Genomic DNA, 27,705 nt, shown 5'->3' with positions numbered 1-27,705 from the left:
GATCAGTTTGAAATCAGAAAAGTATCCTTTTAATTAAATCTTCATACATCAAGAACTTAAGATATATTTTCTACATTATGTATTAAACTGAAGCAAGTTGCACTGTAATTTGCAATGTAACTAAATAACCGTGATATGAAGAGAAATAAATGAAAAATTGTCTGATCACATCTACAAATAGCACTCATTGCATAACAGCTAACTACAGCACAATGGATAATGGGTAACTACCGCTAAAAATAACCATGGGTCCACAGGTGACAAAATGGCGTACCTGTAGCTTCCCCCACAGTCGACATTTACTGCAGCCCACACAGTCCATGATCCGGGAAATGTTTTTAAAATGTAGCCGGAATTCCTCCTGGTAAAAACGGGGCGAGAGAGACGGGAATGTTTCAGGCTTTCCTTCCTGTGGGGGTATGAGCTAGGCTCAATGTGGATAAATAGCCTGCAAACACCTGCATTAATTCAGTATAATTTGAACAGATTTAGTCATAATCAGTGAGGCTGAGGAATTAAAACACACATACACACACACACACACACACACCAAGTCAGTTGTCATTAGCTTAGCTATTATGACTTCATGTCAGGCTAAATGTACAGTATGTAGGTCTACTAGGCCATATCATCAATGTGTCAAGTCAAGTTCAATGGACGAGTCAAAATCATTATACAGTGCATAAAAAAAACACTGTCTGTTGAACGGCTGGCTCATTTAGTTAGCTGCTCGTGCAGTGAGCTAGCACAAAAATCTGCATAGACACATCTGCTCTCCACAGTCCAAATTAAGTCCCACTGTACAAAGCTATGGTAGGGACCAAACCATTGAGATACGGGTCAAACCTATTCTACGATTTGCTTATGGCAAATATAAGCATGTTAGTTAGCATTGCTATGTGGTACTAATAGTGAAATGACAGTGAGATGCGTGGACTCACCTTCAACGTTTTTGCTTCAATCTTCTGCCCAGCAAACATGGACTTCTCGTCAAAGTGCATTGGGAAAGCTCTGGGAGACGAGAATAGACGGTTATTTCAAAGCCAAGACAATATCCACTCTAATTCACAGTCAAAACCGACCACTTGAACTGAAACTCATGGTCTCATTGAAGCCCTAGAGTTCAGTAGGGCAAAAGATTATTAAGACTCAATTGGTCTTGTGGCCTGGTTGGTCTAGCTGTAATGCTGCAGCCTCTGGCATGTCTACAGTGTCGGCATAGGTTTGAATCCAGCCTACAGAAAATGTATCCACCTTCTCTCGATCTTTCTTCACTGTCACCCTCCTCTCTCACTATTGCTTCTATAAATATTTAAAAAAATCCCTTTAAAAAATATACCCTGCTGTTCAAAAGTTTGGGGTCACTTAGAAATGTCCTTGTTTTGTAAAGAAAAGCACATTTTTTGTCCATTAAAATAACATCAAATTGATCAAATTCTCCCATGGAATAGCCTTCATTTCACAGAACAAAAATAGACTGACGAGTTTCAGAAGAAAGTTCTTTGTTTCTGGCCATTTTGAGATTATAATCGAACCCACAAATGCTGATGCTCCAGATACTCAACTAGTCTAAAGAAGGCCAGTTTTATTACTTCTTTAATCAGAACAACAGTTTTCAGCTGTGCTAACATAACTGCAAAAGGGTTTTCTAATGATCAATTAGCCTTTTAAAAATGATCAACTTGGATTAGCTAACACAACAGGCCATTGGAACACAGGAGTGATGGTTGCTGATAATGGGCCTCTGTACGCCTATGTAGATATTCCATTAAAAATCCTCTGTTTCCAGCTACAATAGTCATTTACAACATTAACAATGTCTACACTGTATTTCTGATCAATTTGATGTTAAAAAATTTGCTTTTCTTTCAAAAAGAAGAACATTTCAAAGTGACCCCAAACTTTTGAACAGTAGTGTATGTGAAATAAATAAAAAAAACTAACTTGGTCTCGTTGAAGAACTGCAACAGTAACTCTTTGGTGGCTCGGTCCTCTTGACGGTCACCCGTGTACAGGTTGACGAAGGCTCGATCAAAGTAGGGCGCCACCTTGGAGAGGGCACGTAGCTCGATCAGGTAGAGAAAGTAGAGGTTCTTGAGGCGCCGCGTACCCTCCCCCTTGGTCTCGGCCGGGTCGAAGCGCTGGCGGAACTCCTGCACATTGGGGCCCCACAGGGACTTGCCCCAGCCCTCTGACGAGAGCAGGAGTGAGTGAATAGTGAGGGTTACATCGACGTTGGCACAACGTTATGATGACGTTAGGGTGAACAATTGGGACCACTGATTTAGAAACCTTGATGCATTGACGTTACGAAGAAGTAAACACAGTGAATCAGTTATACAATGATAAAACAGCCCCATATGAAAGTATCCCAATACAAGAACACTTACAAAAGTAGAGTAAATATACAGAAAATGCTCAATTGGTTTCACACAAACACCAATACACCACACACATTACTACAACCAGAGATAGAATCCGCCACGCAAATTGCCATGGTTCATCATCAAAATTGCCATAGAATAGAAGAAGCACCTCGAGTCTAAGAATTATAATTCTATGACCATATAACGGTGGTGACTGTTTTGACATCTATGGAGAGGAAGTGGTCCGTTTTTCCTACCGTCCAATAGGTACTCTGCACACAGGTGGATGTTTATGCTGCTGTGGAGACCAGAGATGAGCCGGTAGAACACCCTCTTCTCCAAACACAGACCTAGAAGGGAGGAAGGGAGGGAGAGAGTGTGTGTAGAGGGGCGATGGGAAGAGAGAGGGGGGAGGGAGAGGGTGAGAAAGAGAGGAGGAAAAAATAAAGCTTGAGACATGCACACACCACACCTAGTTCAGAAAAATTCTGCCATCACTGTGTATGTGCGTGTTGTCAACTCATCGCATTTGAGTGACTAGAGTCCCCTCTCTTGGTCCAGTAAGTGTGTCTGCACGTCACAGGACATTCACAACAAAGGCTAATTTCATAGTCTTCGCTATACTAGAGCCAAGGAATGGAACTGTGTTTGGTTTCTTTGTAGCACACACCAATAGGTTTCCACCACTGTCTGCCTGAAAAAAAATAACTTATAATAAATAACCCTTTTCCCTATATTGTGCACTACTTTTGACCAGAGCCCCCAAATGTAGTGCAGCATGACATAGGGAAAATATGACATTTAGGATGCAACCTGAGAGATGTTGAAAACCCATTGTCAAGAGAAAAAGTTGAAGAGAGAGAGTGTCTCGGCTGAATTAGTTTGGATGCGAGTGGCTGTTCTGAGTGGTGTGGTTAAGGGGCATTCGACGATGACACGTAACATTCAATTGATTCTGAAACGGACTAAATAACCCCATTCTAGTGGAATTCATTTAGAAGTTTCTACCTGTCCTGTGGTGTCTCATACAGGGAAATGACTGTAGGGTGTAACAGTGCTGACACAAGATGTACCACTGCTTCATTCCAAAATAGATTGTGTGTTTGAAGTGAAAATAATGCTAATTTGAAGAGATTTAAAAAAATAATTTGATGAGATAAAAATACATTTTTAAAGTTACCTTCCAGCCAGTTGTAGAAGCCTTCGCCTGCACGGATACAAGATGACAATAGGCCTTGTGTCAGTTTGCATTCCTTAAAGCATATTATAAATAGCACAATTCAATATACATAGATTAACATGCATAAATTCCAACTTACCGTCATCATCTCCTCCTATAGGAATGAAAAAAATACAAAAGCAGTACAAAGGCATGTTACACACGAACTGTGGGCTATTAATATTACACATGCACGAGGACACGCATTCACACAAACAGACTTCTGGAGGGGAAAACTCTACAGTATTTACTTATAAATAACTCAAGTAACACTACAAGGCAAACATGAACAAAATCCCTGCTATAATTATTACCATCAACAATTTATTACCAGCAGGTAAGCTCATCAAGGACATTATCAATTACACAGAAGCTGAATATGCACACACACACACACATTTCTAGAAAATGATTCTGGAAACAATATAACAACTATTATTATAACCTAATAGCGAAGCGAAAGCATGTGAATACACAGGGCAAACGTAAAACAAAAAAATCTGTCGGTTTAAGTGTATAAAATACAGGCCACCCTGACAAGGACAATGGAGACAAGACAGTCCATGATGGTGAATACAGGCTGCAAGCTAGAAGAGCATCCCTTACCTCTGGGTGGAACCAGTGGGTTAAGGGGCCGGTACACTGATCTGGGCCTGCAAACCACAAACAATGGGCAATCAGACCCTATAGTGGATTTATCACAAGACATACAGTCAGGTCCATGATTATTGGCACACTTGACAAAGACGAGCAAAAAATAGAAAGAAAAAAAAATACTATAATATAAATTATACAAATACTGAGCTATATTGTATCTTCAAAGTAATTGGGAAATTATATTATTTTACACTAATACAATTGATGATTGCCACCCCTGTTTAATACTATAGCACCCTCCCCTTTTTCTAAAATTCTTTGAGATTAGAGAACACAGTAGCAGGGATCTTAGACCATTCCTCCATATCATTCTCCTGCTCTTGTGGACTTGCCCTCTTCAATTCAAACAATACGTTTTCAATGGGGTTCAAGTCTGGAGACAGATGACCATTGCAAAATGTTGATTCTGTGGCTAACCATTTCCTTGTGGATTTTGATTAGTGCTTCGGGTTATTGTCTTGCTGGAAAATCCACTTGAAGCCAAGTCAGAGGCAACCAGGTTTTTTGGCAAAAATGTCCTGGTACTTGGTAAAGTTCATGATGCCGTTGACCTTAACAAGGGCCTCAGGACCAGTAGAACCAAAACAGCCCCATAACATCAAAGATGCACCACCATATTTTACCATAGACGTGAGGTACTTTATTGCATATGCTTCCCTTTTTTTGATGCCAAACCCAGCACTGATGTGCGTGGCCAAAGAACTCTATTTTCACATCATCTGACCATAGCTCACCCTAGAGTTCGATAGGAACCTGTGCTATGGTCAGATGACATCAAAATAGAACTCTTTGGCCACGCACACCAGTGGTGGTTTTGGTGTTGAAAAACAGAAGCATATGCAGAAACGTACCTTGTAGCTACAGTAAAATATGGTGGTGGATCTTTGATGCACACATGCCAATAATAATGGACCTGACTGTACATCAGCCCATTGAAGAGAGAGAAGAAGCTGAAATATTTCAACTAACAACAGATTAGGCGCAATGTGAGAGATTGAGTTATTGTGTGTGTAAAACTGCATTCAGAGGCATGTGCACAAGTTTCTTTTGTGTGTGTGTGTCTTACTTGAAGCAGTTTTCCTCGTAAATGCTGTTCCACACTCTCCAGGCTGAGGGGCCCTTATAGCCAGTGTAGCGCTCTGGGTTTAGGAGCAGGTCCACATAGTCTGCATCTGGTGACGTCTCATCTGACAGAAGAAAGGTGTGAGAAAGAATGAGAGAACATTGGGATGGATGGATGGATAGATGAATCAAACCTTCCGGAGACACCTGAAACCCCACCTCTTTAAGGAATACCTAGGATAGGATAAAGTAATCCTTCTAACCCCCCCCCCCCCCCCCCCTTAAAAGATTTAGATGCACTATTGTAAAGTGGTTGTTCCACTGGATATCATAAGGTGAATGCACCATTTTGTAAGTCGCTCTGGATAAGAGCGTCTGCTAAATGACTTAAATGTAAATGTAATCACTTTCACTATTGAGATACACCTTATAAAATCTCTCTTGTCAATGTTAAAGGGGTATTTTACCCCAATAACAACATTTGTCAGATGTTTTCACACCTCAAAAAGTGACTGTTTCCCTAAATGCACACTATTTGCAGAGCATGAGACGCTCCTACTAATTTGAATGAAACCTGGATGTAAGAAGCGCGGCTTCACGAGAGGCTCGCGTTGCTGAGTGTATAATCTCAGACACCCAGAACTAAATCGTTTCGTAATTTCATCAGATGCTTGATTATGTTCTAAAAAATATTCTAACGAGACTAGAGAAGTCTCCACCTCTCTAAACAGATACTCTCAGACAGCTACATGCGTTTGTCCATCATAGATTACTGAGCGTATAATTAAGTTCTGGTTCTATTTTCAAGATTTGTAGCGTAGCTCACGCCCGAGAACGATTGATAAAAGGGGCTCTCACACACTGGACAAAAGTTCCCCTTCCAGTCTTAGAAGAAATACACCAACCTCGATCCCATACGAATGGAAAAACTAGGCACCGTCTAAAAAGTCTATAAGTCTCTTAGGTGGAGAATTGAAGTGGAAGAAGAGTGGGCCTTACCATCTAGCTCACAGAAGTGGTCCTGTGCGTCATCATGCCGGGCCCAGTCCTCAAAGGCCTCTTTACTATAGTTACTATAGGAGGAAAAGTAATACAGAAAACCACTCTCGGACAATGCTTTCATTCATCTGAAATAATCACCATGTTTTGCAGTGTTGGTTTAGTGATTTCTTATCAAAACAGATGCCCATGTATGTATGTATGAGGCCTTTTAGGGAAGTAGCATGCGTGTGCTCTTACCTCAGAGTGCTGTTAATGGCCCCCAGGTCTTGGGCTTGTTCACAATCTACTATGTCTGTGTTGGCGTTGGCCACCTGGGAGTACTGGCCACAAGGATAGAAAGAGAAAATAGCATTAGCATTACCTAGAAGAAATAAGGTAACTTTAAAGATAAAATCTGTATCCTAAGAAAAATGCTCCAGCTGGGTCGTTCAATTGGATTTAAATCACTTATTGATGGCACCCCTTCTGATTTGAAAAACACTTTCTATACATATTTGCCCATGGTTACTTTTTGGACCTGAATGCCAAAACAGATAGACGTGCTCAAAAGTTGAACCATTTCGCATGCGCTCAGTACTGGTGTCACCCAGAGCTCGGTTCTAGGCCCCCTCCTCTTTTCTCTCCATACACCAAGTCATTCGGATCCATCATATCCTCTTATGGTCTCTTCTATCATTGCTATGCAGATAACTACTTTACTCATTCCTCCCTTCTGACACCCAGGTGGCGACACGCATCTCTGCCTGCCTGGCAGATATCTCAGTTTGGATGTTAGCCCACAACCTCAAGCTCAACTTCAACAAGACAGAGCTGCTCTTACTCTCGGGGAAGACCTGACCGCTCGCTCTAAGACGACTCAGTCATGGTCGACAACTCCACGGTGTCCCCCTCCTAGAGTGCAAATAACCTTGCCATTACCCTGGACAACACCCTGCCGTTCTCTGCAAACATCAAAATAGCGACTTGCTCCTGCAGGTTCATGCTCTACAACATCTGTATAGTACAACCCTTCCTCACACAGGAAGCGGCGCAAGTCCTAATCCAGGCCATCGTTCTATCCCGTCTGGACTACTGCAATTGTCTGTTGGCTGGGATCCCAACTTGTGCCATCAAACCCCTGCAACTTATCCAGAACACTGCAGCCCGTCTGGTGTTCAACCTTCAACCTTGTTCAACCTTCCCAAGTTCTCTTCCCAAGTTCTCCCATATTTTACATTTACATTATAGTCATTTAGCAGACGCTCTTATATCATCCCACTCCTCCGTAAGTCAACTTGTGCAATACGTTAGGACAAGTATTCCCAAACTGGGGTACACGCAATGCCGTCGAGGGTACGCCAAATAAAAATGTGATTCACATTTAATTATTTTTTTAATCTTCACATTTTCAAAACAGTACATTTATATTTTCCAACACGGCTATACATTTGGGTGACGTTTTTTCCCCCTCGCCTGAGTTGCCTCGTTTCACTGCCGAAAATAAAATCAAACCATCTAGTGTTCAGCGAAATAACAACAAGATGTCAAATACAGGTAGCCTAGTTAAATAATTAACATCCAATCACATTAACCATTACTCTCTCTTGGGAAACCTTCACTCTTGCGCAGACATTTAGAAACAAAACATGACAATTTCAAAAGAAGGCCACAGGAGTTTTTGGAGCGAGAATAAAGACGACTTTCAAGTAGTAATATATGTATATAAGCAACAATTACCATTAATAAGAAGGGGCTAGAAGCGTCTTATATTGTGAGCTACCGAATGGCTAGGACAGGCAAGCCCCATACTATTGTGGAGGACTTAATTATTCCTGCTGCAGCAGATATGGCTGGGGCAATGTTGGGGGAAAAGGCCCAAAAAAACTATACAGACAATGACTTCATCAAACAACACTGTTTCACATCAGTGACATGGCAGGAGATGTTTTGAAACAATTACTGCTTCGCGTACAAGCCAGTGAATTCTATGCGTTACAGCTGGATGAGTAAACAGACGTGGTGTGGGCCTGGCACAGATCCTGGTATATGTCCGTTACGTTTATTGGGGGGGGGGGGGTCAATTAAGGAAGACATCCTCTTCTGCAAACCATTGGAAACCAGGACAACATGAGAGGATATTTTTAAAGTACTGGACAGCTTTGCGACATCAAATGGACTTTGGTGGTCAAGAGGCCGGCGGAGATACAATCTTCGGCAAAATCATTCGCAAGGAGATTCCTGCTAAAATAATGACGGCATTTTGGAAAGTTGTGGGATGGTCATTCGGTCTTAGACGGATGTCCCTTCCTTTGATTGTACTGTACTGATGGCACAAAAGCCATGACAGGGAGACATAGTGGAGTGGTAATGCACGTGCAAGCAGTTGGGTAGACTGCAGAATCCACAGAGAGGCTCTTGTTGCCAAGGGAATGCCTGACAGCTTGAAAAACGTTTTGGACACGACAGTGAAAACGGTTAACTTTGTTAAAGCAAGTCCCCTGAACTCTCGTGTATTTTCTGCATTATGCAATGATGTGGGCAGCGATCATGTAACACTTTTACAACATACAGAAGTGCACTGGTTATCAAGGTATAAAGTATTGACACATTTTTTTTAAATTGAGAGACGAGCTTAAAGTTCTTTACTGACCATAATTTTCACTTGTCTGACCACTTGCATGATGACAAGTTTCTCACACGACTGGCCTATCTGAGTGATGTTTTTTCTCACCTGAAAGATCTGAATCTAGGATTACAGGGATTCTCCGCAACTATATTCAATGTGCGGGACAAAAATTGAGGCTATGATTAAGAAGTTGGAGCTCTTCTCTGTCTGCATTAACAAGGACAACACACAGGTCTTTCTATCATTGTATGATTTTTTTGTGTGCAAATGAACTCAAGCTTACGGACAATGTCAAATGTGATATAGCGAAGCATCTGAGTGAGCTGGGTGCGCAATTACGCAGGTACTTTACCAAAACGGACGACACAAACAACTGGATTCGTTATCCCTTCCAGTCCACTTACCAATATCTGAACAAGAGAGCCTCATCGAAATTGCAACAAGAGGTTCTGTGAAAATGTAGCTCAATCAGAAGCAGCTGCCAGATTTCTGGATAGGACTGCGCTCAGAGTTTCTTGCCTTGGCAAATCGCGCTGTTAAGACACTGATGCCCTTTGCAACCACATACCTATGAGAGTGGATTCTCAGCCCTCACTAGCATGAAAACTAAATACAGGCACAGACTGTGATTGGGAAATTATTTAAGACCGACTCTCTCCAATACAACCCAACATAACCCAGCAGAGTTATGTGCATCCTTTCAAGCACACCCTTCTCATTAACCTGTGGTGAGTTATTCACAATTTTTGATGAACAAATAAGGTTTTATATGTAAGATGGCTAAATAAAGAGCAAAATGTATTATTATTATTTGTGCCCTGGTCCTATAACAGCTCTTTGTCACTTCCCATGAGGCGGGTTGTGACAAAAACGCACTCATTCTTATGTTTAATAAATGTATCATATGGTGCGTGTGTAGCAGGCTTACAATGACGGAAAAAAACAACATTTGAGAGTGCGCTGACCCTGGTGCTTGAAGGGTCATGTTTGAAGGGGTACGGGACTATAAAAAGTTTTGGAACCACTGCGTTAGGAGATAATTGCGTTCTTCATTTCACTTGTCACATTATTTTGTAGCTTACAGTAGTCCCCAGTCACGTGGTGTTTGTTTACAAGCACACAACAAGAGACCCTTGTGAGTCCCTCACTGCCATGCAGCATGCGCCAACTAAATGTTTGCCAACTAGATATCTTATAACTATTAAGTTAACTGTGCTAAATGGTCTGCAGTTCTGTATTTGGTTTGCTAATTTAGTAGCTAGTTAGCTATCTAGCAAAGTGGTTAGCTTCTTCCAAAATCAAGCATTTGCTTGGTAACAGCAAATAATACCCTCCTGGATCAAGATCCTTGCTGGCTAATATTAGTTTTGTGCGTGCAACCAGGTGCACAACTTTCAATGTTTTATCATTGCAATGTTATAGAAAACACAGCGACAGTGTGCTTTAGGACCATGCAGACGCTTCCCAGCTGTCAGGTAAACTGTTTGGAGTGTTCAGCCGCTGGATTTAGAACCCCCCGGACATCAAAGAGCGGGCTGAGTTGAGCATAGTTCAGTGTGTACATGTTGCTCTCTTTCACTGAGTTTTAAAACCATGCAGACCAGAAACTGGCTACTCTTAGTTGACTGATGTAGCTGGCAAGGTAACTTCTGTTTAACTTAACAGAAAAAACGAGTGTTTATTCGCAGTGCTGAGCTAGTATTGTAACTGACATGTACAGTAACGTTAAACATTATCTAATTCCCTCTCGACTGAGGTGAATAAGCTACGCTAGCTAGTAGTACCTACCACAGCCAGGTCAGCTCCAGCCTCTAGTTATCTGTCAGTTAGATAGTAATAATAGCCACCTCATATCGCTAACAGCTGTTGTTTGTATGGAAAGGTTTTGTAGCCTTTGTTTTGTCCTTTTTCAGAAGTAAATTAACTTGGCTAGCTTTCGCCGGTTAAATGTACCGAGCTGGCCAATCACACTAGACCTGAATCAAACAATGAAACCATTGGCCAAATGATTGACGTTTTTTCAGTGCAATGTGAGTTTTATTAGTCAATATGGCATTGTAAACATTATTGATCTGTCAGTTTCCCTAGCTAATTCCCTACTTTTCACTCTGACACAGCAATAAACAGCTCTAACGTTGCAGGCTTCACTGTCATGGTGCACAGTAAAAGTTTGCGCGGGACCAATTTCTTCATCCTGCTCCCGACTCTCATCCACTACCGCAAAAACTGGTCCCAAACCCAACCGCAGTCCCGCAATGTTATTTTAGGCGTATGTGACGCAGCTCACTTGCCATGGATGTTCCCAGAAATTTTGCGCCCTAAAGGCAATGTAAAATTAGCAAAAATAACTTAAGAAATAGGTTTTAAATTACTAGAGATTTTCACACGGCCCTTATATTGTATTACTGGGCTATATCAGCCAATATGCTAGATGTAGTTTCAAGAAAGCAGAGTTGGAGAGACTTGCAATTTCTCTTGAGCTATTTTTATAGCCTACCTTTTAGGAGTGGGAAGATTTTCAGATGGCTAAATATGGGTGATCAATATTTAGGCCCATTTCTACGCAATGTAATCATAGGCTTATTTAGGAAGTACATTAGCTTGGAAAGATAACTGGCCCGTGTTTTTCCGCCCAGGCATAGGCTATCGGCTCCTCTATTTAATTGAGACCATACGCATAACTGATCGCGCAGGTATGGCTAATGAACAGGAAGCAGCAAGAATGATGACAACGACACTTGCTACGTTTTGCATAGGCCTATATGATATAGCCCATCTTTAGGAGGACGATTTGCAGGCAGAGACAAATAAATGGGTAATCAATACATATTGAAAATGAAAAGGCGCAATGCTCGCTCACCATAGTAGCCTAACCTATGGGCGCGTTGAGCGTTTTATTTTTCAATGAGGATTATATTTTTTGATTGCACTTCGACTCACGTTGGTTGAGAGCCCTCCACTTCTTAACATTATCAATATTTATTTACAGGCCCTGTAGTAATGGATACAGATGAGTTTGAATGGCCAGTCATGGTCATATCATCTCAGACATAAATTACTGCAGTTTATTAAGGCCATCCACAGAATGGATCCACAGAACTATATGCCAGTGAAACTGATTTACATGCACTCAGAAATGTCATTCCCCTGCTGGAGGCGTAAAACACAAAAGGGGACATATTTGCATATGTTATGGTCTTGTGAAGGCTGGCTGAATTCTGGCAAAGGGTATGCTCTTATCTCAGCATGTCCACAGATTCTCCCTTCTCCATGTTTTTGTTTGTTTGGAAATGTTGATTCTGGAGACTTAAGAAATGTATTGCCATTAATTGGAAGGTTGCTTATCCTCCCACAATGGCAAGTTACAGTGCATTGGGAAAGTATTCAGACCTTGACTTTTCCCACATTTTGTTACATTACAGCCTTATTCTAATATCAAATATTTAAAAAAAAATCTCAATCTACACACAATACCCCATAACGTCAAAGCGAAAAAAGTATTTAAAAAAATGTTTGCTCATTCATTCATATATATATATATATATATATATATATATATATATATATATATATATATATATATATATATATATATATACTGCTCAAAAAAAATAAAAGGGAACACTTAAACAACACATCCTAGATCTGAATGAAAGAAAAAATCTTATTAAATACTTTTTTCTTTACATAGTTGAATGTGCTGACAACAAAATCACACAAAAATAATCAATGGAAATCCAATTTATCAACCCATGGAGGTCTGGATTTGGAGTCACACTCAAAATTAAAGTGGGAAACCACACTACAGGCTGATCCAACTTTGATGTAATGTCATTAAAACAAGTCAAAATGAGGCTCAGTAGTGTGTGTGGCCTCCACGTGCCTGTATGACCTCCCTACAACGCCTGGGCATGCTCCTGATGAGGTGGCGGATGGTCTCCTGAGGGATCTCCTCCCAGACCTGGACTAAAGCATCCGCCAACTCCTGGACAGTCTGTGGTGCAACGCGGCGTTGGTGGATGGAGAGAGACATGATGTCCCAGATGTGCTCAATTGGATTCAGGTCTGGGGAACGGGCAGGCCAGTCCATAGCATCAATGCCTTCCTCTTGCAGGAACTGCTGACACACTCCAGCCACATGAGGTCTAGCATTGTCTTGCATTAGGAGGAACCCAGGGCCAACCGCACCAGCAGATGGTCTCACAAGGGGTCTGAAGATCTCATCTCGGTACCTAATGGCAGTCAGGCTACCTCTGGCGAGCACTTGGAGGGCTGTGCGGCCCCCCAAAGAAATGCCAGCCCACACCATGACTGACCCACCGCCAAACTGGTCATGCTGGAGGATGTTGCAGGCAGCAGAACGTTCTCCACGGCATCTCCAGACTCTGTCACGTCTGTCACATGCTCAGTGTGAACCTCCTTTCATCTGTGAAGAGCACAGGGCGGCAGTGGCGATTTTGCCAATCTTGGTGTTCTCTGGCAAATGCCAAACGTCCTGCACGGTGTTGGGCTGTAAGCACAACCCCCACCTGTGGACGTCGGGCCCTCATACCACCCTCATGGAGTCTGTTTCTGACCGTTTGAGCAGACACATGCACATTTGTGGTCTGCTGGAGGTCATTTTGCAGGGCTCTGGCAGTGCTTCTCCTGCTCCTCCTTGCACAAAGGCGGAGGTAGCGGTCCTGCTGCTGGGTTCTTGCCCTCCTACGGCCTCCTCCACGTCTCCTGATGTACTGGCCTGTCTCCTGGTAGCGCCTCCATGCTCTGGACACTACGCTGACAGACACAGCAAACCTTCTTGCCACAGCTCGCATTGATTGCCATCCTGGATGAGCTGCACTACCTGAGCCACTTGTGTGGGTTGTAGACTCCGTCTCATGCTACCACTAGAGTGAAAGCACCGCCAGCATTCAAAAGTGACCAAAACATCAGCCAGGAAGCATAGGAACTGAGAAGTGGTCTGTGGTCCCCACCTGCAGAACCACTCCTTTATTGGGGGTGTCTTGCTAATTGCCTATAATTTCCACCTGTTTTCTATTCCATTTGCACAACAGCATGTGAAATTTATTGTCAATCAGTGTTGCTTCCTAAGTGGACAGTTTGATTTCACAGAAGTGTGATTGACTTGGAGTTACATTGTGTTGTTTAAGTGTTCCCTTTATTTTTTTGAGCAGTATATATATATATATATATATATATATATATATATATATATATATATATAAAAAATACCTTATTTACATAAATAAGTATTCAGACCCTTTGCTATGAGACTCAAAATTGAGATCAGGTGCATACTGTTTCCATTTATCATCCTTGAGATGTTTCTACAACTTCATTGGAGTTCACCTGTGGTAAATTCAATTGATTGGACATGATTTGGAAAGGCACACGCCTGTCTATATAAGGTCCCACAGTTGACGGTGCATGCCAGAGCAAAAACCTAGCCATGAGGTCGAAGGAATTATCTTTAGAGCTCCGAGACAGGATTGTGTCGAGGCACAGCTCTATGGAAGAGAACCAAAAAATGTCTGCAGCACTGAAGGTCCCCAAGAACACAGTGGCCTCCATCATCCTTGCATGAAAGAAGTTTGGAACCACCAAGACTCTTCCTAGAGCGGGCCGCCCGGCCTAACTGAGCAATCGGGGGAGAAGGGCCTTGGTCAGGGAGGTGACCAAGAACCTGATGGTCACTCTGACAGAGCTCCAGAGTTCCTCTGTGGAGATGGGAGAACCGTCTAGAAGGACAACCATTTTTGCAGCACTCCACCAATCAGGTCTTTAAGGTAGAGTGGCCAGATAGAAGCCACTCCTCAGTTAAAGGCACATGAGAGCCCACTTGGGGTTTGCCAAAAGGCACCTAAAGGACTCTCAGACCATGAGAAATAAGATTCTCTGGTCTAATGAAACCAAGATTGAACTCTTTGGCCTGAAAGCCAAGCATCATGTCTGGAGGAAACCTAGCACCATCCCTAGGGTGAACAATGGTAGTGGCAGCATCATGCTGTGGGGATGTTTTTGAGCAGCAGGTACTGGGAGACTAGTCAGGATAGAGGGAAAGATGAACGAAGCAAAACAGAGATCCTTGATGAAAACCTGCTCCAGAGTGCTCAGGACCTCAGACTGGGACGAATGTTCACCTTCCAACAGGACAACCACCTTAAGCACGCAGCCAAGACAATGCAGGAGTGGCTTCGGGACAAGTTTCTAAATGTCATCGAGTGGCCCAGCCAGAGCCCGGACTTGTAAGCGATCTAACATCTCTGGAGAGACCTGAAAATAGCTGTGCAGCGACACCCTCCATCCAACCTGACAGAGCTTGAGAAGATCTGCAGAGAAAAATGGGAGAAACTCCCCAAATACAGGTGTGCCAAGCTTGTAACGTCATATCCAAGAAGACTCGAGGCTGTAATTGAGATCCTTCATTAAATAGTACCCGCAAACACCAGATAAATGGGCCTCTGTACGCCTATGTAGATATTCCATTAAAAATCTGCCATTTCCAGCTACAATAGTAATTTACAACATTAACAATGTCTACACTGTATTTCGGATCAATTTGATGTTATTTAATGGACAAAAAAAATGTTTCTTTCAAAAACAAGGACATTTCTAAGTGACCCAAAACTTTTGAACGGTAATGTAAGTATGTGCAAAGGGCATCAGTGTCTTAACAGCAATATTTGCCAAGGGAGGATACTCTGAGCGCAGCCTGATCCAGAAATCTGGCAGTGGATCTGATTAAATAAAATTTCCACAGAACCGCTTGTTGCAATTTCGATGAGGCTCTCTTGTTCAGATATCGATAAGTGGACTGGAGGCAGGGCATGAAAGGGTTAACAAATCCAGGTCTTTGTGTCATCTGTTTCAGGAAAGTAATGGCGTAATTGTGCACCCAACTCAGGTGCGTCGCTGTATCACATTTGCACACAAAAAAATCATACAATGATGGAAAGACCTGTGTGTTGTCCTTGTTAATGCAGACAGAGAAGAGCTCCAACTTCTTAATCAAGAACTCAATTTTTGTCCCGCACATTGAATATAGTTGCGGAGAGTCCCTGTAATCCTAGATTCAGATCATTGAGGCGAGAAAAGCATCACCCAGATAGGCCAGTCGTGTGAGAAACTCGTCATCATACAAGCGGTCAGACAAGTGAAAATGACAGTCAGTAAAGAAAACTTTAAGCTCGTCTCTCAATTTAAAAAAGACGTGTCAATACTTTGCCCCTTGATAACCAGTGCACTTCTGTATGTTGTAAAAGCGTTACATGGTTGCTGCCCATATCATTGCATAGTGCAGAAAATACACGAGAGTTCAGGGGCCTTGCTTTAACAAAGTTAACCATTTTCACTGTAGTGTCCAAAATGTCTTTCAAGCTGTCAGGCATTCTCTTGGAAGCAAGAGCCTCTCGGTGGATGCTGCAGTCTACCCAAGTGGCATCGGGAGCAACTGCTTGCATGCGCATTACCACACCACTATGTCTCCCTGTCATGGCTTTTGCGCCATCAGTACAGACACCAACATGAGCAGCAGCTACGTTTGGCTACATACGTCCGTATGTGGAATTCCCCTGAGAGTAACGTGATTGGATGTAAATTATTTGACTAGGCTACCTGTATTTGACATTGTGTTGTTATTTCGCTGAACACTAGATGGTTAAAAAAAATTGGCAGTGAAATGAGGCTACTCAGGCGAGAAGAAAACCTGTGAACATGGACTGTGAACATTTTTTGGTTTGTTTGTTTTGAAATGTGAATCACATTTTTATTTGGCGTACCCCAGTTTGAGAATACCTGTCTTACAGTACGACTAAAGGAGTCTGTATTGAAAACATGCCCACGTCAAGGGAGATACCCATTTAGGCAATCCCTAGTTGCTGGGCTGCACAGTCCTGGCCCTGGGGGTGTGCCGTCCTGTGGGTTGTCACTCTGATCTTGGCCTAACACAACCGAAACAAATCCTTTATTGTTTCACTAAGATCCTAAAGCTGAGTGGGGTGGGTTGGCTGGGTTTGGGGACTGCAGGATGTTGGACCCCTAGGGACAAGACGGGGCGACCAAGCTATATTGTGTGCAAGTAAAAAGAGCTCTACAGTACTATTAGTCCTATGAGATTAATTATATAGAAGATATGCGGTTTCTGTGTGTTAATGTATATTTAAGGTGTATGTGGGTTTTTTTGTTTTGTTTTTTGTTTCCAAAACTTTCCCTTGGGAATTAAGAAAATTAAAAGGTGTGAACTAGGAAGGATATTGTGTTGAGAGTTGAGTTGACTAGACTGGTGGGGGTCAGGCATGCAGGTGGCTCGGCCTGGTTGGTCTTTCTGGCTGAAATTTGATATAGAGGACTTCTTAATGAAGACAATTCAAAAGTCTTTTTTAAAGAGTTTGTTAGGTGCAACACACTATTTATTATTGAATTACCTTCGATCTAGCTCAGTCTTATTAATCACTTAAATTTAACAATGATCTCTTACCTAGCTTCATGACTGTGGGCATTTTTGCTTACTTTTTATTCTAAATGGAGATGGCACATTGAATTGTGTAAAAATGCAGGCAATTAGCTTTAGATGCCCCAAACAAATTCACCAGGTTATGTCCCCCCCACTTCTAAAACTAAAGTGGTGACCCTGCATGCAACAAACTGTGAGTAGCGTTTTTGAGTTACTTGTAAAGTTTAGGTAAGAAACTGTACAAAATGTGATCATTCTTTATGAGGATCCCTTAGTACTTGTTAGCATGTTGTTAGCATAGTGGTAAGTGACGTTTTTTTATATATATAAATACCTGCAGTCAACTTGTCCACTAGGTAATAGATAAGCCAGATTGCGTTCATCATTTCGGCCGTTAAATCATTTTTCATTATGAAGCTTACCGGTACTAGTTCCCCAAAAACAGCGGTTTGAGCCAATCGTGTTTGTTTACAAAGAAGCACAACGAGCAACATGGGTGAGTCACTCCTGCAGCACAACTTAAGTGAGGTGATCAAGTTACACTTGTATGAAATTCACTACTGTTTGCCAGCTATATATCCTATAACTATTAAGTTAACTATAAATAAATTCTCTCCAGCTGGGTTTTTACTAACTTGTTAATTTTGATAACTTGCTAATGTTAGCTTGCAAGATCAAGCTTATTGGAGCAGCAGAGACCATCCCCTCCTGTATTAAGTTCCCTGCTGCATAATATTTGTTTTGTGCGTGCTACAAACTGTGTTTTGCGATACTTGCATAACTTCATGAGCTGGGTTGTCTGTCCTAGTAGTAAATGTTTGCATGCACTCATTAGCATTTACCTAGCATCCGCTATGAGTATTCCTTAGTACTTGTTAGCATTTTGTTAGCAATTTTGGTAAGTGACGTCTTAGGAGCTTTTTTAACGTTATAATTATGCACTACCGGTAATACAGTATATCCCGGATGGCACAAGCACGGTGTGAAGGTATGGAAATCTGGATACTGCTCAACCCTAGGACATATCCCTGCAATTTAGCTGGTGCATCATTTAAATATTAATTGAATTGAAATGTAAACTTCCAATTACTACCACAAAGATGGCCACTAGTCCACCCACCATCAAACGTCAATTGAAATGGGAATGTCTACTCTATTATCTCTATTTCAATAGGTTTCCTATGGAAGATTGGCAGTATAATTTAAAACAAAAGATATTCTTATTTAAAGCTGATGTGTGGACCTCCAACCATCCTTGTGCTACCATTTATTTGAAAGTTGACATTTCAAATTGTATTGCCATTTAAGATCATGTATCACCCAAAACACGACATCCAACCTGTATTCAAGATCATGCTGATGCTGCCACAACACAAACACCTCAGATGATGTAAAATCGGGTCTAAAATACAACATATAGGTAAAACAAAATGTATGTCATTGTCACAAAATTGTACAATAGTTTGACAACCCTGTCTATAATTTAAAAACTTATATCAAACTCAACCTTCTATCTTTTCCAGTGATGAAGACATGGATGTCTCATGGTAGGGAGGGGTATGGGTCATCTATGTGCACCTCTATCTCCTAAATGTTTTGGCATTTAAGCCCAAAAAGCTACTTTCTGACCACTTCTACCATAAATATGTATTAATAAACGTTTCGTTAAAATCAAAAGGGGTGCAGTCAAAAGGTGATTGAAATCAAATGGAACGACTCATCTTTGTTATCAATTAGGCTAGGCTAAATCCGTCATATAGGGCTCCCTACTCTGCATACTTCAACTTGAGTTCTTCACACACTGTCTGCAATAGGACTAAACTTTTTAAATAGAAGGTCAGTCAAGAAAAAAAAATGCCTGAGGGGCTAAACAAATTGGTTAAGCTAATGCCACTAGCAACGAAGCATTAAAAGCTAAATAAACAACTCTAATGTGCACAGTCAGCTAATGTTTCGTCACGACCTCACACACAAGCACCTGCTGTGCTTTTTCCTGCGGCATGGCCACGTCGCCAGCCACATAGCGTCTCTAGCCAACGCTGCCTAGAATATGCTAGACAGTTTTCCCTCTGTGCCTCCAGCTGTGGGAGAGCACCACCACAGCTCTAACTGCGAATTTAAAATCAGCCTTTTGCCTCACACGTCTCCCGTAGCACACTTAGCGCTAACCCCTAACACTGGGGGTGATGTGGCAAAAATCCTCATACAACAGACCACACAATAAGGGACCAGAGACCTCGGGAGGTCAAGCCAGATGTGGCTAATAAACTACTGAAAAGTTTTGAAGAGCTGTCTGGCTTAACGCTGTTGGTCGAAAATCTTTGAGATGAGGTTGATTTCATTAAAGGTGAAAAACAATAAACCTTGCCCTGTACATTATGTAGCCTATAGCCATGTAACTACCCCTATCATATATATAGCCCCTGCTGGAGTGGAAAGTGTGAAAAAGCCATGGGACTAAATACACCAAACTAGGAGCCCATTGAAAAGCTCAACCGATGTGTCCAAACATCAACTTTTCCCACTAACTAAAGATACAGCAGAATTTGACCTTGACTGGCAATCAGTCCAGATGTCCAACAAACACTGGTGGGTCATTGCAAGACAAACAGAAGGCACTACGCCAGGGTCGTGTTCATTAGGGCACATAAAAAAACACTTTGCAGAAGAGAAGAAAAACAAGCATTTGTAATTGGACAAAATCAGATAGTACCTACCGGCTTCACTCCTTTTCGTGCCTACTGAACACGACCCAAGTGTTCGCCAACAAACATGTCCCTCGCTTACCCCTACCACAGGAGATAGCCAGGAGGACAGAGAGTAATGAGCTATTTCAGTGGCCACTAAGTATGGAATCAGCAGCCAAGACAGACAGAGAGAATGCGTCCCAAATAACAACCTATTCCCAAAGGCCCAAAGGGTTCTGGTCAAAAGTAGAGTACTATATAAGGAATAGAGTGCCATTTTGGACGTAACCTAGTCAGAAAGTGCTGGAACAAGCACACACACTATTTACCTGGCCACACTGTGACAAGGCAAACAAACGCTTGCTTCTCTTTCCTATTTCTGTCTGCTCTCTAGAGGTAGCCTAGCCTACATGTACATAACACTCCAGAGACCCTCAGTTAAATCAGATATAAAATAGAACATGTTTTAGAACATATCCAACTATTATACATCCTTCCAACCATCAATTTACACAGTATTCTGTTTAACTTACTCCTTTGCCCTAATTATTTTAGAACACAGTAAGCACACTCCTGTTTCTTTGCCATATTGCATGAAAATCAAGAGTGCATATGGTATATTCTCTTTCCTTTCATTTTAACATGTTTGTAGAGTGTGTTTGTATTCATTACAGTTGAATGACTGCGTGAACGTTGCCTGTCTGGGGAGTGACCGCCTTACCCTATTGTAGTTTCCAGACTTAATTCCCACTGGAATCTTGCTCTGTAAACAAACACACACAAAGAAAACCGATGGGACAGGTGAACATCACTGTCAACGCCGAAAGCAGGTCACAGAGGCTAGCTATAACTAACAGAAAACAAAGATTACAATACAAAGACTCGGGAAACAGTATATTAACAATTGTAAATTAACCCACTAGGGGTTAGGGGCCCTTGCCCTGGTCTCTTCTTGTAGGCCTAGAACTAAAAGAATTAGAGTGATTAGCAATATACTAATAATAGCTCCACCTTGTTGTAGCCTACGTGGAATTTTCACCACATTGCCAATACTTATTTAACCATTTCAGACCTACAGGAGGTGCCTGTGGGTAATGAATACTAGAAGTCGATTTGGAGACCAACGTAGATAATTGTGGGTCGGTTGAACTGACCTCTGGGCAGGGCTCCACTTGGCAGTCCTTGATGGAGCAGTGGCCATCGTCAGCCCAGAAGGGACAGGGCCTATTCAGGTTGACCTGTGGAGAAGAAAAGAGAAGAGTTGGGATGGCATGGTATATGCTATAAAAGTGACTGCGTCACACAGAGATGTGATGTGTTGGAGACAGGCAAGACAGAACAGCTAGGCTAAATTCACTGTTTTCCCAATTTAGACATATGTATGAGCATAAGTGTCTCAAATAATGATGTTAACAAATGACTCAGATTCTCTTTCCGTTGACGTGTGCCAGAGACCAGCTCCGTCGTAAACGCCACAGGGAATAGTCGCTGCTGGTGACCTTTTTCCATTCATGCTCGTCATTGGACACGTCAACCTCATACGAAGGCCACAGTATGAGGAGAATACTTCATAATTATAAAAAAGGTGACACCGTCTGTGGGTTCAAAAGTGTCGCTCAGTCAATGGGATGGTGACTACTAGAGCAGCAGATTACTAACCAGCGGCAGTGGAAGACAGAAACTTAACCGGATTATCACACTAGGGGCCAGATGAGTATTCTGAAAATATTAATGATGTTCCTATGAGTCCATTCTTCCTTTTCAGAGTTCATGATGGGATGTTCACAGTGGGAAAAGGGCCTTTAGAATGAGGTAGCTTGGTGTGTATGAATGGTGTATGAACGCAACAGCTGGACTCACACTGAGTGATTGTTCTTTTACTGCCTTTGTGAAAAGATTAAGTGACTCAAATGGGCCTCAATGTTTCTTATGGATGCTAGGTGTTGGGAAAGCGTTCGAGCAGTTATACAAATGTAACAGCACTCTGTCCCCTGTTATCAGAGAGAATGATATCATATTTGCATCAGGTTCTACATATGAGCAACTCGTAAGACTGTCTAGAGAAGCAAAAGAGGATGATTGGGAAAGAGGGATGACAAGGTTTGTCAGCACTGGACTGGACCTACTGTATTTCCCTTTAAGATTCAGTTACATCCACACGGTGATGTCATCCTCATGGATTCTTTCTAATACCTAGGTTTCAGTATGAGGAGCATCTAATTTTCACACTTACTATACCTGACAAGTATCCCATACCATAATTAGAACGTACGGTCAATTAGTTTTTGCTTTAACAAGTGCCCAAGCAAGTTTTTCCTGGTCAGGGTGTATTCATTAGAGCACACTGTTTTGCAACGGAAAATGTTTTGCAACAAAAACAAGCCTTTCTTATAGAAGGGTTGGCTTAACACGTCGCAAAAACAATGCGCAAGCATCAATGAGGCAGAAGGCCGTGTGGGGTTATGATTCTGAACAGTCAGATAGTTAGCAACAATAACAAGAAGCTGCCATGTTGGGAATCGTAGGAGGCTCGTTGCGATGTTGTTTTGACTCATGTCATGCCTATGCTAATATGGCTAAAATTAGCCATATTAGCGTCGATGCTCTCAAGACAGTCGTGAAGCGGGCACATGGCGGATGTGTCGTTACCTACCCTTACCATCTGGGGGCGGCCCATCAGGAAGTCCAGGATCAAGATGCAGAGGGGGTGTTTAGTCCTCTCTGCAAGTCTATTTAGTACTTACCCTGTAGTACCTGAAGTAGTCTCTCTCGGTCAGCTTCTGAATGCGGGGGTAGATCTTGAAGTTGTTGAAGACATCGATGCTCTCAATGTCACAGAAGCAGTCATCCAAGACGCCTGTCAACTGAGGGAAACACGGAGAACGCCTTAAGAATTAAGGTACACCAGTGTTCATTTTAGTACACCATAACTGACTAAATAGACCCAGGAAAAACAATAACTAAACAAAAAAGATTGTTCATTTCAGTTGACTAAAACGAGACACGACTAAATTATCTCTGTAGATAAAATCAGACTACTAAGTGGACTGGACAAGCGTTTTTGGAGAGATTGAGAGCTTTTCAGTAATAAGCACAATTAATACTAACAGTACAGATGTGCAGCACGGCTCTGTTCAGCAGTGCGAAGAACCCGCCACACACAGCCTAGCCTACATCAGCTGGTGAGCTGCAGGGGAAAAAGCGGTGAATGTGGGCAGGTTAGGCAGACAGGCTCCGCTCAAGCGCCACCGCCGATTATACACATCGCACAGGTGACTCTTTTGTTTCCCTGTAGCTAACCAGTCACCACCACACACCCTTTGCCTGGTTAAGAAACACATGCTGCTTTACGAAATTAAAAACAATAGCAGCATTAAGTTTAATAGTAAAACAAGTCTAGCTTGTTTCTAGCCATTACCGCTCAAATGAAATGATCCACATTAGCCACGCTATTATGTTCAATCGTGCATTGGCGGGCCGCATTTTATATTCATAAAGCATATCATGGGCTGCTTTAAAACTAGGCTACTTGCAGACCAAACCGTTAACCATTTGTTTAGGGTACACCTTGTTGGGGTGAAATTGCACAAAATAAAATAATGCAGTGCGTTATGTGATAACACTCCGCTCTGAAGCAGCGTTGGCTCGTCAAAGTGGCTATCGGAGGGTCTAATTAGGCCCTAAACCCTCCATAATATTCCCTCCTTCAGCTTTGGGACACTTTGGTGCAAATGGAGGGCCGTGGGGCGGGGGGAAGTGGGTGATATGGGATTCAGCCAGGGGGGGGGGGGGGGGGGGCAGAGATAGAGAGGGACAGAACGAGGGCAAAAGCTTGCCTGCAAATCTTAACTTCCTCTTACATTTTGCCTACTTTAAAACTGCCACATACTCTCAAACACCACAAAACACTTAAGCAGCATGACGTTTGTCCCAGCTGCCGGTTGAGGTTGTTGACCAAAATTTGGTTACCAAAACATTTACCATTCTCCCTCCACCTTTTCATACATTTGATACCTGTGAACAATCGGCTTTATTCTCCCACGCATAATGAAATAGACAGCTGCTTTGTGAAAGAAAGTCTGCGTTGGTCTGGTCCAGAAGACACCTAAGTCTTCCCACTCTCTCTCTCTCATCATAAAGTATTCAGGTCTAGACTCAATCAATGCAAATGGTGTCATAGAAAATATTTGTTAATCTCATTTCAGGAGTATATTCTAACTATAGTCGTATGAAAGGTATGTGGGTTACTGTCACCAAAGCAGAGACATACGCTATTTTATAAGAACAAGTTGCGCAAGACTGCATGTTGCAAGAATTCTTTGAAATTAAGTTCTCTTAGCACAGTGTAGACTATTCAGTCACTTTCACATCAGTGGTTGTGTGTCATGATGAGGAGAAAACCCGAGTAGCCTATCTGACCAGCTGTTACTGACAACTAGTTTCACCAACTGGCTACTATACAAAACAGCAGAAAGATGTTTCTCTTTCAGTTTATTCTATGTCATTGTGACAATATGTCAGAAATGTAACTAACTGTTGTACATTGACACAAGCATCATCATATAGCCCACAGCTGGAAACATAACCATATATCTGACCTCTGAGTGTAGCTGTCCAGAGAACGTGATGGGAAGCAGTGAAGCCATCCATAAGTAACAAAGTCCTCTGAGCATGCCGGTGAGTTCAAAACCATTGAGCAGTTTCCCTGGTTGTTGTTTATTAAAAATAGTTTAATTTTCCTATTTCTCTGAGGAGCTGCTATCTTTAACAGTAGTTTTAAATTACAAAACTAAGACCAGCCTTATGGACTGCTGTATCCTACTTCAACAGACAGGTGAGAGTTTGCCAGAGTTGATGGGAAGACTCTGACTAACCTGGGGATGAGCTGTCATTTCAGGCCACTTATTTTCCTCGTGCATAATTCTCCTGCCCAGGCCTCGCCTCCAAACAAGATATGTCTGCAGCTGTCAAACTTAGTCCCGCCTCTATACCTGACATTTGTAGTCTTCACTTCGATTCAAGGACATTTAAAACAAGTATTACTCACGGAAGAGAAGACTACATGTCCCACAAACTCATTGGAAGGAAACTTTAGTATGGCCAATCAGACGACACCACGTCTCGGTCTTCTCATATTACTCATGTGAGTGCAATTTGTTAGAAATAATAAAGACACGTGCCATAGTTTTAAAAAATTGATTGCAGTATGTGGGTCAAGTCAGCCGTCGATCACATAAACAACCAGTCAACTCAGTAGCTAACTTATTTCAAAAGTTGGCATGAATGACAAACATCAAGAAAAGATACATAGCACGACATAGGCATACAAACACGTGTGAGAATGGAAGTGGCAGATTTGGTGAATTATAATCAGATATTCGCATGATAAGGGAAAGTTCGACTATGACAATGGTAACGTTATTGAGTTGATATGCGCACAAGCACGAGATATTGGTTGTGTCAAATTACATTATACAGCAATTACAAACAACTGTTGAATTCAGGAAAAAGCTGGCTAAGAGTATCTTTATCCATACATTTTAACAATAATTTTTTACAAGTCAGTGTGTTTCGATTTGCAAGGCAAAATAAACCATATGATTAGGGTTAGATGTTATGCCCGGTTGTCCATAAAGTTGGATAAGGCAATGTTAGGGCGCCAGCAAGATATCTCGGTATGATGACGTCAAATTAACGTGACAGTAGAAAATGCTAGAAGACTGTTCCTCCAACGCAGTCATTTAGCCTTCCTAAACGGACATTGATATTGCAAGTTCAATGTACTTACGTGACAAAAACAGCTTTGGTCTTGACTGTCAGGAGCATCTTCTTTGGAAGAATATTGGTTGTTGTACGTTTTGACTCTGTTGTGAAACCAACCCAGAACAAAGACAAAGTCCCCAAATAACAACCACAACAAAACCAGAAGTCCTGCGGATTGTATCGTATTTTTTATCATCACTGATGCAAATGCAACGCGCCACGAAAGACAAAAACAAAGAACAGTTTTGAAATGTAGATGGATAGTTGGCAGGCTAGCTAATGATGATGTGCTACTAGCTAACGTCGTTAGGTAGTGCGCACTAGCAACAACAAACAGCGGAGAAAAGCTTCTTCGCTTGTCGTAATGATAAATGAAAGTCTCCAACCAAAGCTAACAGCTGTACAACTGTTTCTTCAGAAGTAACTTGTGATAATGTCTAGTATCACCAGTAGTCGTTGTAAATAATATGTACAAATCCGAAAATCCCAAGTTTTGCCATCTAAAAAAACAGTTGTCGACCCGAGACGATTGAAAAAAAAAATCAGCTACGGAAAGCAAAGGGGTACAGGTGAAGGACGTACAGTAAAAATGAATAAAATGTTACTGCGTGTTTTACATCCTGTGTGTATGCATGTGAAACGCATTCATGTGACTTGTTATAATAGCCAAATGAAAATACACTAATTTGTGGCAGTGTAGTTTCTGCAGCACTAGCTGATGTATTTTTTTCTTCATATCTAGTCTCCAGTTAGGTTTTCCTTAGGCCCTAAGGTTTAAAACATTGTCAGTGATGATTTGCACTGAGTTGGAAGATGCTGGCCAAAGAGACAATATCGAGATCTCTGCATCAGACCCTCTTGGGGAAAGGCTGATTGGCTGCAAGGCTGTTTGGTGAAAGGAGGAAGATGCTGATCCCTCCTCAGAGAATGGAGACTCTTCCTGGTCCTTTGCCAATTTTCCGAGGTGTGAGTACGAGGTCCTCACTCTGAAGGAGGAAGGAGTTCCTGTAGAGCGGCCTACCTACAGCACTATGGGGAGGAAGGACTCCAGCAGAAGCCAGTCCAGGACACTGCTTAAAGTGGCTGAAGTGGAGGACCATGATGATGCCGATGACAAGGAAATTGAGGCTTTCTCTACTGCAATGCCAAAGTTTTCTGCCTGGAAGAGGTTCCCCAACTACCTGAGGAAGAAGACAAGATCTTCCTCAGAGCAGACCCCCAGGGTGGAGAACCTGGACCAGGACAGGCTGCTGGATGTCCTATTGGCAGTTGTTTGAACTGTTCTGCAAGATAAAATAAAATGGCATTCTATTTTGCCTTGCACATAATAATAAAAATAAAGTGCCCTTTCCAACCTGGACAAAAGGAATGCCTACGTGAGAATGCTATTCATTGACTACAGCTCAGCGTTCAACACTATAGAGCCCTCAAAGCTCATCACTAAGCTAAGGACCCTGGGACTAAACAACTCCCTCTGCAACTGGATCCTGGACTTCCTGACGGTCTGCCCCCAGGTGGTAAGGGTAGGTAACAACACATCTGCCACACTGATTCTCAACACAGGGGCCCCTCAGGGGTGTGTGCTCAGTTCCCTCCTGTACTCCCTGTTCACCCATGACTGCATGGCCAAGCACGACTCCAACACCATCATTAAGTTTGCCGACGACACAACAGTGGTAGGCCTGATCACTGACAATGATGAGAGTGCCTATAGGGAGGAGGTCAGAGACCTGGCAGTGTGGTGACAGGATAACAATCTCTCCCTCAATGTGATCAAGACAAAGAAGATGATTGTGGACTACAGAAAAAGGAGGACCAAGCACACACCTATTCTCATCGACGGAGCTGTAGTGGAGCAGGTTGAGAGCTTCAAATTCCTTGGTGTCCACATC

At 42.2% G+C, this 27,705-nt stretch overlaps 1 protein-coding gene across 2 annotated transcripts in view; it reads right to left on the bottom strand.

Annotated features, from left to right (window-relative positions):
- Window positions 1-26,364, bottom strand: part of LOC106564835 (ERO1-like protein beta) — a 32,048-nt gene extending 5,684 nt beyond the window's left edge. The window contains exons 1-14 of one of the 2 annotated variants that reach the window (XM_014131270.3): window positions 25,839-26,364; window positions 22,795-22,914; window positions 21,205-21,288; window positions 20,772-20,813; window positions 6,544-6,626; window positions 6,304-6,377; window positions 5,309-5,429; window positions 4,192-4,238; window positions 3,686-3,700; window positions 3,547-3,573; window positions 2,624-2,716; window positions 1,945-2,191; window positions 942-1,011; window positions 275-361 (exon numbers count right to left, since the gene is read on the bottom strand). In XM_014131270.3, the coding sequence (XP_013986745.1) occupies window positions 275-361; window positions 942-1,011; window positions 1,945-2,191; window positions 2,624-2,716; window positions 3,547-3,573; window positions 3,686-3,700; window positions 4,192-4,238; window positions 5,309-5,429; window positions 6,304-6,377; window positions 6,544-6,626; window positions 20,772-20,813; window positions 21,205-21,288; window positions 22,795-22,914; window positions 25,839-26,009 (1,281 nt within the window). In that variant the 5' untranslated portion in view covers window positions 26,010-26,364. Of the gene's footprint in view, window positions 1-274; window positions 362-941; window positions 1,012-1,944; window positions 2,192-2,623; window positions 2,717-3,546; window positions 3,574-3,685; window positions 3,701-4,191; window positions 4,239-5,308; window positions 5,430-6,303; window positions 6,378-6,543; window positions 6,627-20,771; window positions 20,814-21,204; window positions 21,289-22,794; window positions 22,915-24,648; window positions 24,954-25,838 lie in introns of those variants that run through there. The other variant, XM_014131271.3, reaches the window with a different exon arrangement.
- Window positions 26,365-27,705: the final 1,341 nt, after the last annotated feature.

Source organism: Salmo salar, chromosome 12 (assembly GCF_965601325.2).
Source record: "Salmo salar chromosome 12, fSalSal1, whole genome shotgun sequence".
In the NCBI taxonomy this organism is placed as follows: domain Eukaryota; kingdom Metazoa; phylum Chordata; class Actinopteri; order Salmoniformes; family Salmonidae; genus Salmo; species Salmo salar.
Note: the sequence above shows the minus strand (reverse complement) of the source record. Positions and strands in the feature narration are given on the sequence as shown.